At 44.2% G+C, this 13,777-nt stretch overlaps 1 protein-coding gene across 1 annotated transcript in view; it reads right to left on the reverse strand.

Moving 5' to 3' along the window:
• GSR (glutathione-disulfide reductase) overlaps window positions 1–13,777 on the reverse strand; it is a 49,696-nt gene that overhangs the window by 24,493 nt on the left and 11,426 nt on the right. The window contains exons 2-5 of the mRNA XM_003830764.5: window positions 9,274–9,300; window positions 7,097–7,185; window positions 5,353–5,422; window positions 388–535 (exon numbers count right to left, since the gene is read on the reverse strand). Coding sequence (XP_003830812.3) covers window positions 388–535; window positions 5,353–5,422; window positions 7,097–7,185; window positions 9,274–9,300 — 334 coding nt within the window. The remainder of the gene's footprint in view (window positions 1–387; window positions 536–5,352; window positions 5,423–7,096; window positions 7,186–9,273; window positions 9,301–13,777) is intronic.

Below are 13,777 nucleotides of genomic sequence, written 5' to 3' on the forward strand. Positions count from 1 at the left end.
GTGGGTGGATCACCTGAGGTCAAGAGTTCAAGACCAGCCTGGACAATATGATGAAACCCCGTCTCTATTAAAAATACCAAAACTAGCCAAGTGTGGTGGTGGCATGCCTGTAGTCCCAGCTACTTGGGAGGCTGAGGCAGGAGAATCACTTGAACCCAGGAGGCGGAGGTAGCAGTGAGCCAAGATCGTGCCACTGCACTCCAGCCTGGGCGACTGCATCACTAGCTACCACTAAGCCAACTGGAGTTAGGTTCTGCAGAGACCTTCTCCCATGGCCTGGCTCCAAAGAGAGAACTGGTTTAGGCAGATCCCCTGGCATGGCTTTTCAGGTTGAAAGCAACAGTAAACTCCTGACTGCTGTTAATGAGTACCTGTCGTATGACTCACCGGGGATCTGGCTCTCATGAGGGGTGGAGGGCATACCGCCTGTGGCGATCAGGATGTGAGGGGCGGTGTACTTTTTCCCACTGACCTCTATTGTGGGCTTGGGATCACTCGTGAAGGCTGCATGGCCACGGATGATTTCTATATGGGACTAGAGAAGGAACCATGACATTAGCCTGTTCTTAGAATAAAAACAAAGACACCTGCTGCAACTTATCAGAACTTTCATTTCTCTACTGAACATTTTGATTCTTGGTTTGCTGATGCCAACACAATTCTCCATTTTTCAAGTTTCTGTAGAACTTCTAACTGGCAACCTATACTTAGGAAAGGGGTTGCCATTAGTTGCCGGAAGTATACAGTAAGATGAAATAGGCTGGGCACAGTGGCTTACACCTGTAATCCTAGCACTTTGGGAGGCAGAGGTGGGTGGATAGCTTGAGCTCAGGAGTTCGAGACCAGCCTGGGAAACATGTCAAAACCCAGTCTCTACTAAAAATACAAAAATTAGCCACGCATGGTGCTGCACACCTGTAGTCCCAGCTCTTTGAGGGGCTGAGGCAGGAGGACTGCTTGAATCTGGGAGGTTGAGGCTGCAGTGAGCTGAGATGGCACCACTGCACTCCAGCCTGGATGACAAAGTGAGGGGGAGGAGGAGAAGAAGGAAGAAGAAGAAGGAAGGAGGGAAGGGGAGGAGGGGAAGGAAGAAGGAGGAGGGGGAGGAGAGGGAGGAGGAGGAGGAAGAAAGAAAGAAGTTAGAAGAAGGAAGGAAAGAAGAAAGAAGGAAGAAGGAGGAAAAAGAAGAAGAAGAAATAAAAGTGCTACCTTGGGCCAAAACCCAGAGACAAAAAAGTACATGCAAGGCACCCCCGTAAGAAAGATGACATCTTTGCCCCCAAGAATTGAGGGTGAAAGTTCCTTATGTGCAATGTAATCACATTACAGAATGGTGTGTCTGGCCTGGGCATGGTGGCTCACATCTGTAATTCCAGCACTTTGGAAGGCCGAGGCAGGCAGATCACCTGAGGTCGGGAGTTCGAGACCAGCCTGACCAACATGGAGAAACCCCATCTCTACTAAAAATATAAAAATTAGCCAGAAGTGGTGGCGGGCACCTGTAATCCCAGCTGCTCAGGAGGCTGAGGCACGAGAATCCCTTGAACCTGGGAGGCAGAGGTTGCAGTGAGCCGAGATTACGCCACTGCACTCCATCCTGGGCGACAGAGACAAGACTCTCTCTCAAAAAGACTGGTGTGTCTGGAGGAGAGGCAGAAGGCTAAGAAAGACAACAGGATAAAGGTGAAATGAACAGAGGCAAGAGCAAGAGAGGAATTCTGGCCAAGGGAGGGAAACGCAATGCTTGTGCTTTCGTAAAATGGGAAGAATACCACAAAAGTACATGATACTGAAGTTCTACGCTGGAGACGGTGAGAACTCAGACTATTACTTTTGGATTTGCTCTTACTGGAATCCTCTGTACCGAGGCCTTCACTTAGGGGCTGCTGGCACACTTTTGCCAGCCATGATACATGCAGGGGCATGCAAATGTGGTCAACTTACAAGAATAATGGAACCATGTAAGCATGATTACAAAGTGGAATGCTTTAACATATTGGAACGTGCTTGATTCTGAATTGAGTTATCTTCTTCTTTCCCTGCACCCTCCAGGCCTGTTCCTGCAGGTGCCAGGCTTAATCAAGCTGAATCAAGGTCAAAGACAAAATCCACAGGCCTCCAGAACACCATTCCCTCAGGTCTTAATGACTTCATCTGCAATGCTAGACAAAAAGGAGTATGGCTCGCGTGGTGATAGGACAGACACTAGCTCAGAGGAGGAAGCAGTGAGATTTTTACTTTCATTTTCCAGGATATTAGATAGAAAGTTTCCTTTGCAATATAGAATTGCTGGGTCAACTATTGGTAATTCCTTCCCCATAAGATCACCATAAGCTATAGTACACACCAAGATTTCTAAGTATTACAAAATGCTGGTTCCTGAATAATTTTCCTACCTCTTTTGCAAAAGTATTTCAGTCAGCTCCATTAAAAAAAAAAGGCCAGATGCAGTGGTTTATGCCTGTAATTCCCATATTTTGGGAGGACAAGGCAGAAGGGTTGCTTGAGGCCAGGAGTTCAAGATCAGCGTGGGCAACATAGCAAGACCTCATCTCTACAAAAAAAAATTTTTTTTTGAGACAGAGTCTTGCATTTTTGCCCAGGCTGGAGTGCAGTGGCATGATCTCAGCTCACTGCAAGCTCCGCCTCCAGGGTTCACGCCATTCTCCTGCCTCAGCCTTCCAAATAGCTGGGAATACAGGCGCCCGCCACCACACCTGGTCAATTTTTGTATTTTTAGTAGAGCTGGGGTTTCACCGTGTTAGCCAGGATGGTCTCAATCTCCTGACCTCATGATCCGCTCGCTTCGGCCTCCCAAAGTACTGGGATTACAGGTGTGAGCCACCGCGCCCGGCCTCTACACAAGTTTTTTAAAAGTAGTAGGGTGTGGTGGGACAGTGCTTATAGCCCAAGCTACTCAGGGGGCTGAGGTGGGAGGATTGCTTGAGCCTGGGAGGTTAAGGCTGCAGTGAGCTGTGATCACGACAGTGCCCTCCAGTCTGCTCAAGAGAGTGAGATCCTGACTTCAAAAAAATAAAAAATAAAAATAAAAAACTTGGTGTGTTTTAGTGCTGCCAGTGTTACTCTATACTCAGCCTTAAAATCTCCTGTGCTTAAGGACTGCAGGCCTTTAAATATTTTTCCCCCTGGATTGAGGATTAAGGTTGGAAAATTCACCCTCCAAAAAATAAACCCAATGAATAAGAATATAAAACTGTATACAGTTAGCTACATATGAAGTAACTCGTCCTAAAAATTGGTTTATAAATATGCTGCTACTGAGATCACAGTGGCCTAATTATCATCAAGAATCTACTGATCTAAGCCAGGTGTAGTGGCTGATGCCTGTAATCCCAGCATGTTGGAAGGACAAGGCAGGAGGATCACTTGAGCCTGGGAGGTCGAGGCTGAGATCATGCCACTGCACTTCAGCCTGGGTGACAGAGTAAGACCCTTCTCAAAAAAAAAAAAAGAAGTTACTGATCTAAATATAACCTAAGAGGGCCAGGAGTGGTTGTTCACCCCTGTAATCCCAGCACTTTGGGAGGCTGAGGCAGGCAGATCACTTCAGGCTAGGAGTTCGAGACCAGCCTGGCCAACATGGTGAAACCCTATCTCTACTAAAAATACAAAAAAAAGTAGGCAGGTGTAGGGGCACGCGCCTGTAGTCCCAGCTACTCGGGAGGCTGAGGCACAAGAATTGCTTGAACCTGGGAGGCAGAGGTCGCAGTGAGCTGAGATCACATCACTGCATTCCAGCCTGGGCGACAGAGCAAGATTCTGTTTCACAAATAAATAAATAAACAAACAAACAACCGTAAGAAATCTTAGAAACAGCAAAGTGAGACCACAAAGACAAATGAAGGGTGGCGGGAAGATATTGTCAAGGAAAAGGAGAGTTAAGTGATGCACAGGTTGTGAATGTCACCTACATGGTCCTGGTGGGAAAGGTGTGACATCCCAGCACTATGGGGGAAAAGCATCAGGATAGTGAAGGATGACATGCAGTTGCTGGAGGCAAACACACCTCTGCCCAGTTTTCTTGATCAGATGTCATTCATAAAAACAACCTTCTGAATCCTAATTTGGTCTCTTAAGGAGGTCTTACTCTAGGCAAATAAACAATGGTAGGTTTGGCCAGGTGCGGTAGCTCACGCCTATAATCTCAGCACTTTGGGAGGCCGAGGTGGGCAAATCACTTGAGGTCAGGAGTTCGAGACCCCTGGTCAACATGGTGAAATCCCGTTTCTAGTAAAAATACAAAAATTACCCAGGCGTGGTGGTGCACACCTCTAATCCCAGCTGCTTGGGAGGCTGAGGCAGGAGAATTGCTTGAACCTGGTGGGAGGCAGAGGTTGCACTGAGCTGAGATTGTGCATTCCAGCCTGGGTGAATAGAGAAACTCTGCCTCAAAAAACAAACAAACACACAATGGCAGGTTTTCAGCTAGATAGCACTCCTCATTTTAATTAATAAACTGGTATACTGGTGCACAAAGTCTCTCGTATGTGACTTCTGAATCTAATTGCCAGGCCAGACCTACTCAAGGTGCAGCCATTAGGTGAGGCCTGGTCTGCCAGCTCTGGCACACGCCACCCTCTCTCTGCAGAAGAGACTGGCCATCTAGGTCAGAGGCTTCTGCTCTGACAGGTCAATTTCAATAATAGAAAAAGTAAGAGGCCAGGCACAGTGGCTCATCTCTACAATCCCAACACTTTGGGAGGCTAAGGCAGGAGTTTAAAGACCAGCCTAGGCAACACAGTGAGAAATCTCTACAAAATATTTTAAAAATTAGCCAGGTGTGGTGGTGCGTGCCTACAGTCCTAGTTACTAAGGAGACTGAGGTGGGAGGACTGCTTGAGCCCAGGACTTGGAGGCTACAGTGAGCTATCATTGCACCACCGTACTCCAGCCTGGCAACAGATAGAGACCTGGTCGTTAAAAATAAAATAGAGCCGGGCGCAGTGGCTCATGCCTGTAATCTCAGCACTTTGAGAGGACAAGGTGGGCAGATCACCTGAGGTCAGGAGTTCGAGACCAGCCTGGCCAACATGGTGAAACCCTGTTTCTACTAAAAAAATACAAAAATTCGATGGGTGTGGTGGCACACGCCTGTAGTCCCAGCTACTCAGGAGGCTGAGGCAGGAGAATTGCTTGAACTCAGGAGGCGGAGGTTGCAGTGAGCCGAGATTGCGCCCCTGCACTCCAGCCTGGGCGACAGAGCGAGACCCTGTCTCCAAAAAAATAATAATAAAAATAAATAAATAAATAGGGCTACAGTCTGGCAAGACTTAGCTGAGTACTCAAGAAGGGAACAGCTCTTTCTCAAAGTTAAAAACCCAGCATACACACCTTGGTGAGATTGTTTTGATAGATGGCATTCAGGCGGCTCACATAGGCATCCCGCTTTTCCTTAATAACACTGCAATGAAACCCAAGTCAGTATTCAGAAACAGGATCTTCCCCTTCTAGTTAGTAACTAAGGCATCTGTCCCTGAACACCCCGAGCAGAGAATCACTGACTGTCAACAGGAACCGCAGTGAGTGAATGTCTCCGAAGACAGTCATCCCCTCCCTGTGTCATTCTGCTGCCCCATGTGTTAAAAGCCTCTGTGCCACTCAGTGGAGAACACACTCAGTTGGCATCGTCTTTCTGCACAGAAGACAAGGAGAAATGTTTTGGCAAAGTGCCTAGAACATGATGTGCATAGGACATGGTGGGCACTTAATAAACACTTGCTAAATAAATAAATTTGCTAAATTTCTTCAAAACTGTTAATGGCTTCAAAGGATTTACAGCAGTTCCTTAAATAGTTAAACACAAGACTACCATATGATCCGGCAATTTCACTTCTAAGTACAGACCCAAAAGAAACTGGAAGCAGAGACCGGAACAGATACCCATATACGAATGTTCATAGCAGCATTGTTCACAATAACCAAAAGGTAAAAACAGGCCTGGCGCGGTGGCTCACGCCTGTAATCCCAGCACTTTGGGAGGCTGAGGTGGGCGGGCGGATCACGAGGTCAGAAGATCGAGATCATTCTGGCTAACACAGTGAAATCCCGTCTCTACTAAAAAAAATACAAAAAATTACCCAGGCATGCTGGTGGGCGCCTGTAGTCCCAGCTACTCAGGAGGCTGAGGCAGGAGAATGGCGTGAACCCGGTAGGCGGAGCGTGCAGTGAGCCGAGATCGCGCCACTGCACTCCAGCCTGGGTGACACAGTGAGACTCCGTCTCAAAAAAAAAAAAAAAAAAGGTAAAAACAACCCAAAAATTCACTAACAAATGAATGGATAAACAAAATGTGGTTTTATCCATATGAAGAAATCTTATTCTGCCTTTAAAAGGAATGAAGGCTGGGCACAGTGGCTCACACTTGTAATCCCAGCACATTGGGAGGCTGAGGCGGGCGGATCACTTCAGCTCAGGAGTTCAGGACTAGCCTGGGCACCACAGTGAGATCTCATCTCTACTAAAAACAAAAATTAAAAAAAAATAGGCAGGCATGGTGGCACGTGCCTGTAGTCCCAGCTACTCAGGAGGCTGAAGTGGGAGGATAGCTTGAGCCCAGCTCAAGATAGCAGTGAGCTATGATTGCACCACTGCACTCCAGCGTGGACAACAGAGCAAGACCCTGTCTTAACAAACAAAAAAAAAGGAATGAAGTTCTGACACATACTACAACATGGACAAACCGTGAAAACAAAATACACTAGACATAAAGGAACAAATATTGTATGATTCCACTTATATGAGTTCCCTAGAATTGGCAAATTCATAGAGACAGAAAGCAGAATAGAGGTTCCCAGGGGCCAGGGGGAGAAGAGAATGAGGGGTTGTTGTTTAATGGAATAGTTTCTGTTTGGGATAGCAGAAAAGTTCTGGAAGTGGTAATAGTGGTGACGACTGTATAACAATGTGAATGCGCTTAATGGCACTCAATTGTATACTTAAAAATGGCTAAACTGTAAATCTCGTATTGTGAATATTTACCACAATTCCTCCTCCATCCCTAAAAAAGTTTATGGCTCAGTTATAAAAGAAAAATATCTACACTTGGAAACTGAACCCTCTGAGTGTTGACACTTACCGCCAATTGAATTTACCCTCACAACTTGGAAAGCCATAATCAGCATGATCATGCATGAATTCAGAGTGGACAGCTGTGTTCCACATTACCTGTTTAAAAAAAAAAAAAAAAAAAGGATCCAAAACAGCAGTAAATCAGTCCTGAGGGGAAAAAAGGAATCATGAATGAATGGTAACTAGGTAACAGCAGACAAAAATACTGCCCTTTAAATTAAAAACAAACTTAGCTGGGCACGGCAGCTCACGTCTGTAATCCCAGCACTTTGGGAGCCCGAGGCAGGTGGATCACTTGAGGTCAAGAGTTCGGGACCAGCCTGGCCAACATGGCAAAACCCCATCTCTATTAAAAATACAGCTACTTGGGAAGCTGAGGCAGGAGAATTGCTTGAACCCTGAGGGCAGAGGTTGTAGTGAGCCAAGATCACACTGCTGCACTCCAGCCTGAGTGACAGAGTCTCTGTCTCAAAAGATAAAATAATAATAATAATAAATAAAATCTACTATACCTTGCTAACTTAAAACATTTTTTTTTAAAAGAGATAAGGGGAAAGCTATTAAAAACAGACTAAAAAGAAACAAAAACAAGGCCGGGCACAGTGGCTTATGACTATAATCCCAGCACTTTGGAAGGCCGAGGGAGGTGGATCACTTGAGGTCAGGAGTTCGAGACCATCTTGGCCAACATGGTGAAATCTCATTTCTAATAAAAATACAAAAAAATTAGCCAGGCATGGTGATGCACGCCTGTAGTCCCAGCTACTTGTGCTGAGGCAGGAGAATCACTTGAACCTGGGAGGTGGAGATTGCAGTGAGCTGAAATCACACCACTGCATTCCAACCTGGGCAAGAGTGAGACTCTGTCTCAAAAAAAAAAAAAAAAGAAAAGAAAAAAAAATATATAAATGAACATACATAAATGTCTACCACATGTGATCAGAAGGAATAAGTAAATATCAGAATAAAACATTACAAAATCAGTTTACTGTGCAGTATTAGCCCAGTGGTATATTTAAAAAAATATAAACTTGTACCAATCAACACGAAATTTACCACCATAACTGGTTTAAACTACATAAAACCACCTTATAATTAATTTATATAATTCATACAGTCATAATTGCATGGCTCCAAGTAGAACAGATTACAAAAAGTATGACTAATAGGAAAGGAAATAGTTGAGGGAAAATGTCCCAGAGAAAAAAAGTCTTCCTAAGACAGAAAGAAAAACACCTACCTATACCAGGGAAAAGATTTCAAAAAGACTTTTTGGAATTAAACTCAGGTATGCATCACTGATGAGATTAGGAGATTTGCTTATATAATACCAAAAAGATGACAAGTTAAAATGGAATGTCATTAATAAAGGTGGTAAGCTTGAGATTACAACATATGTTGAAAGTACATTCAAATGAGTGGTAAAATTCTTTGCAAGTATAAGCAAGAGGCAGCTTTACAAATAAGAGCTGCTGTTTTTTCCTCTTTGTCAAGGGTAAAAAAATGAATTCATTCAATGTGACCTGCACCACAGATATTAATATCGAAAAAATCACTAATGTGATACAGAAAATCCATGAACCCACAGAACTTAAGAAGATTCCATTCAACAGTTTGGTTTGCTGGCTGGGTCTTTTTGCTGAGAAAAAACTATCCTGTGGTGTAGATGACCAGGCCTTGGCTGGGGTCTGTGGCTCATGCCTATAATCCCAGCATTTTGGGAGGCTGAGGTGGGCAGATCACCTGAGGTCAGGAGTTCGAGACCAGCCTGGCCAACACGGTGAAACCCCATCTCTACTAAAAATACAAAAATCAGCCAAGTGCAGTGGCGCGCGCCTGTCATCCCAGCTACTTGGGAGGCTGAGGCAAGAGAATCACTTGAACCCAGGAGGCAGAGGTTGTGGTGAGCCAAGATCGCGCCACTGTACTCTGGGCCTGGGCGACAAGAACGAAACTCCGTCTCAAAAAAATAATAATAAAAATAAAAAGTAATTAAAAATAAAAAAATTTTAAAAACACAAATCAAACAAAAACAATCCTATTGCTTAAGCTACTTTTAGTAGGGTCTAGGGGTTTTTTTTGCAGAAAGAATTTTAACTGATCTATTTGGAAACATTCTGATTTTGATTATGATTTACCAAATAGAAAAAGGATTGTAAGGGGAAAGAGAAATAAAAATTCTACCTTTTTGGGTACACATCCAACATTCACCTGGAAAAAAAAAAAAGAGACAGACTTTAAGAATACTGAATTCAAACCATCAAACGGAATCTGCAAGAAATGCATGCTAAGCATCAAGCGAGGAGTCTTCCTTGGGTTCTAAGTCACAGTGTACTAAATTCTATTTACTTTCTTTGTTAAAAAAAGATAAGAACATTATTTTCCTTCTGTAATGAGGGAGAGAAGTTCATTCATCAGCATTTTTCTTGGACGGAGAAAGAACAATCAGCCCATTTGAGCAGCTGTCTAAGAGGACTTCTCGGGAAAGTACTGCAGAATACGTGGATAAACACCCAAGATGGGCCAGGGCTTGGTAGTTCACACCTGTAATTCCAGCACTTTGGGAGCTGAGGCAGTTGGATTGCTTAAGCCCATGAATTCGAGACCAGCCTGGGCAACAAGCGAGACCACGTCTCTACAAAAAAAAGTAGCTGGGTGTGGTGGTATGCGCCTGTGGTCCCAGCTACTCAGGAGGCTGAGGTGGGGGGACCCTTTGAGCCTGGGAGGACAAGGCTGCAGTAAGCCATGATCATGATCATCCCACTGCACTCCAGCCTGGGTGACATTGCAAGACTCTGCCTCAAAAAAGAAACACACACAAAGAAAGGCTGAACATTGAGATACTGGTGAATACTCACCAAAAGCACAAAAATTTAAAGTACATGGCATGGAACTTAGGATATTGATTAACCATTAGTACAGAAACTTGAGAAAACCTAAATAAATATTAGAGCTCATAAAATGACTTTGATTTCTAACTACTAGGCATTTGGCCTAAAGAAGTAACCAAAGATGTAGAAAAGCGAAATGCACAAATGCACAGATTATCATGTTATGTACAAATACATATTTGGTTACAGTCATTTCCATTTCACTCTTAGTTAATATATAGAAATATACTTATGGAATAAAAGTAGAAAAAGCAAGACTCAGAAAACTACTTTTTTTTTTTTTGAGACGGAGTCTCGCTTTGTTGCCCAGGCTGGAGTGCAATGGTGCGATCACAGCTCACTGCAAACTCCACCTCCCAGATTCAAGCGATTCTCCTGCCTCAGCCTCCTTAATAGTTGGGACTGTAGGTGTGCACCACCATGCCTGGCTAATTTTTGAATTTTCAGTAGAGATGGGGTTTTGCCATGTTGGCCATGCTGGTCTCGAACTACTGACCTCAGGTGATCCACCTGCCTCAGCCTCCCAAAGTGCTGGGATTACAGGCATGAGCCACTGCGCCCAGCCAGAAAACTACATTATTTTGTTTGTTTGGTTTTTTTTTTTTTGAGACTGAGTCTCACTATATCGTGCAGGCTGGAGTATAGTGGCGAGATCTCAGCTCACTGCAACCTCTGCCTCCCAGGCTCAAGCGATTCTCATGCCTCAGCCTCCCGAGTAGCTGAGATTACAGGCGCCTGCCATCCTGCCTGGCTAATTTTTGTATTTTTAGTAGAGATGGGGTTTCGCCTTGTTGGCCAGGCTGGTCTTGAACTCATGACCTCAAGTGATCCACACACCTTGGCCTCCCAAAGTGCTGGAATTACAGGCATGAGCCACCACGCCCAGCCGAAATCTACATTTTTTAAAAGTAAAGATAAAAGATAATTTAAATAATGAAATATTTTTCATCTGTCAGATTGGCAAAAATTTTAAAGGTTGACTATAACTAGTGTTAGCAAACATATCCTGATTGGCCCAGCAATTCTACTTTTACAGTAACCTAGAAAAGTAGTCACATATTATGCTCCCGTGTCCAAAGATGCATTTATGGGGCTATTCCTTGAAGCTTGGTGATAACGGGTAACTACAGACAGGTTAAATATCCATCGGCAGGGAAGTATTAAATAAATAGTTATACATTGAGTCTGTGGAATATTCTGCAGCCATTTAAAAGGGCAAGGTAGATTTCTATGCGCTATATGGAAAGAGTTCTAACATACACTGTTATGCATCAAACAGAAAGTTGCAGAATAGTAGTTATGCCACGACCCAATTCGTATTTATATGCAGTATGTGTGTATGTATATATGGCTGTAAACACAGTTTGGCTATACTCCAAGCGGTCAACAGTGTTTCTCTGGAGAGGGAGAAAACTTTCACATTTTGTTCTATATGCTTTTTTTTTTTTTTTTTTTTGAGACAGAGTCTTGCTCTGTCACTCAGGCTGGAGTGCCATGGTGCAATCTCAGCTCACTGCAACCTCCGCTCCCCGGGATCAAACAATTCTCCCTCCTCAGCCCCCGAGTAGCTGGGACCACAGGCGTTCACCGCCATGCCGGGTATTTTTAGTAGAGACATAGTCGCACCATGTTGCCCAGGCTGGTCTTAAACTCCTGAGCTCAAGGGATCCACCCGCCTTGGCATCCCAAAGTGCTGGGATTACAGGCGTGAGCCACCACGCTTGGATATACTTTTCTAAAAAAAATAAAAAATATTTTTCTAAAAATATAGAGACAGGGTCTCACTATGTTGCCCAGGCTGGTCTCAAACTCCTGGGCTCAAGCAGTCCTCCTAACTCGGCCTCCCAAAGTGTTGAGATTACAGGTGTGAGCTACCATACGTGGCCTGTATATGCTTTTTCTTTTATTTTTTAAATAAAAATTAAAAATACTTTATAAAAATAGAGACAAGGTCTCAGTATATTGCCCAGGCTGGTCTTGAACTCCTGAGATCAAGTGATTCTCCTGCCTCAGCCTCCCAAAGTGCTGAGATTATAGGCATGAGCCACCAGGCTTGGCCTGTATATGCTTTTGGAAAACAGTTTAATGATCACTCACCAAAATCCACAGGAGAATCTTAAATGTTTACAAGCAGCAATTATTCCACTATTCCTGCCAGCACTGCATCCTTCATGGCAGAGTATCACAAGTACTTCATACTAAAAATTAGAATAATTTATGGGCTGGGTGTGGTGGCTCACGCCTGTAATCCCCACGCTTTGGAAGGCCGAAAAGAAAGATGATTGCTTGAGCCCAGGAGTTAGGGACCAGCCTGGGCAACACAGTGAGACCCTGAGACCCCATCTCTGTAAAAAAATAAAAAATAAAAAATTAGTTGGGTTTGGTGGTGCATGCCCATAGTTCCAGCTATTCAGGAGGCTGAGGCGGAAGGATCTCTTGAGCCCAGGAGTTGAAGGCTACAATAAGCTCTGATCATACCACTGCACTCCAGCCTAGGTAACAGAGCCAGACCCTACCTCTAAAAATAAATAATAATAATAATAAACGTATGGCTTTCTATCTAGAGTGCCCTTTCATCTGGCCAAGCTGAGGATATGCTACTTCTCAACCCCCAAGTACCTGACAACATTACTGGGATAAATAGAATAAGCCATTTCTAAGAAAGGAGGACGGACGGCAGGGGTTTCTTAATGGTAAGAGCAGAGAAAGGAGGTCGAAACTCTGTGGGAAGAACAATGCTAGCCCCATAATGGGAATGATTTTCTCATCCAACCTGCCTTTTCCAGTTACTTGGCAGGCAACGTGCTTCCCCGTGCCTTCCACCCACACCTTTATACCCTGCAGTTCACCATTTAAGTTCACTAAGTGGCTTCAACTAGGACAGACTCCAAAAGCAATTTTCCCAAAGGTAGAGATGATTTGTCTGCTACATAAATACTGCTGGTCTTCCAGTCACCATTTCTGGCTTCCCAACAATCATCAAAAGCAATCCAAGGGTGTCATAAAGCACTCAATGTTCTAAACTACTCTCACATACCATCAGTTTGTTCCTCATGTATATTTGAAGCTACTTTAAAGTTATTTAAGGCTTCTTTTTCTAAGTTTTTTAAAAATATGTTTTTAAAAAAAGTTTTAAAAAAATGTTTAATTTTAAAACATATTCTTTTTTTGGAATATGTTTCTTCTAAGCGCCAAGGTGGGCTTTCACTGGTGCCTGGTGTCTATAACTCTGGTTTGTTTTTTAGAAGTTTCTGCCTTTTTTGCTTCTACGTCGTCTTAGCTTGCAGGCATTCATTCAGAGGTACTGAGTAAGCACTCACTTGTGCCAGGCATTATGCAAGGTAAGGCACTAAACAGATACAGTCCCTGCTCTTGGGGACTATATCAGTATCTTGGCCTACAGTGCCAGCCAGAGAGAGGCTCTGAGCCTATCCAAGATACTGACTCAAGGGGCAGCAGCAGAATCTCCACATTCCCTAAAATTGAAGAGCACTGGGCCAGAAACCAGAGGAAGAGGATGGTGGAAAATTGTGGCCTTGTTGGGCCAGAGAAGCTGCGCCCCAGCACAACACACTTTGGGGCCTGGGGCACTGGTTGAAAGGAAGCCTATGACCCTGAAATACCACTGTCCTATTTGCCAGCTCTTGTGAACAGGCCTCCAGGGATTTCCACTGCTTTTAGAGGCCTATTTACATGCCAGCAACATGACATGACTTCAGCGCCTCTGACTTGGAAGGAACGAAAAGCACATTTAGGCTGGGAGTGGCGGCTCATGCCTATAATCCCAGCACTTTGGG

The sequence above is a fragment of the Pan paniscus genome, chromosome 7 (assembly GCF_029289425.2).
Source record: "Pan paniscus chromosome 7, NHGRI_mPanPan1-v2.0_pri, whole genome shotgun sequence".
NCBI lineage: Eukaryota > Metazoa > Chordata > Mammalia > Primates > Hominidae > Pan > Pan paniscus.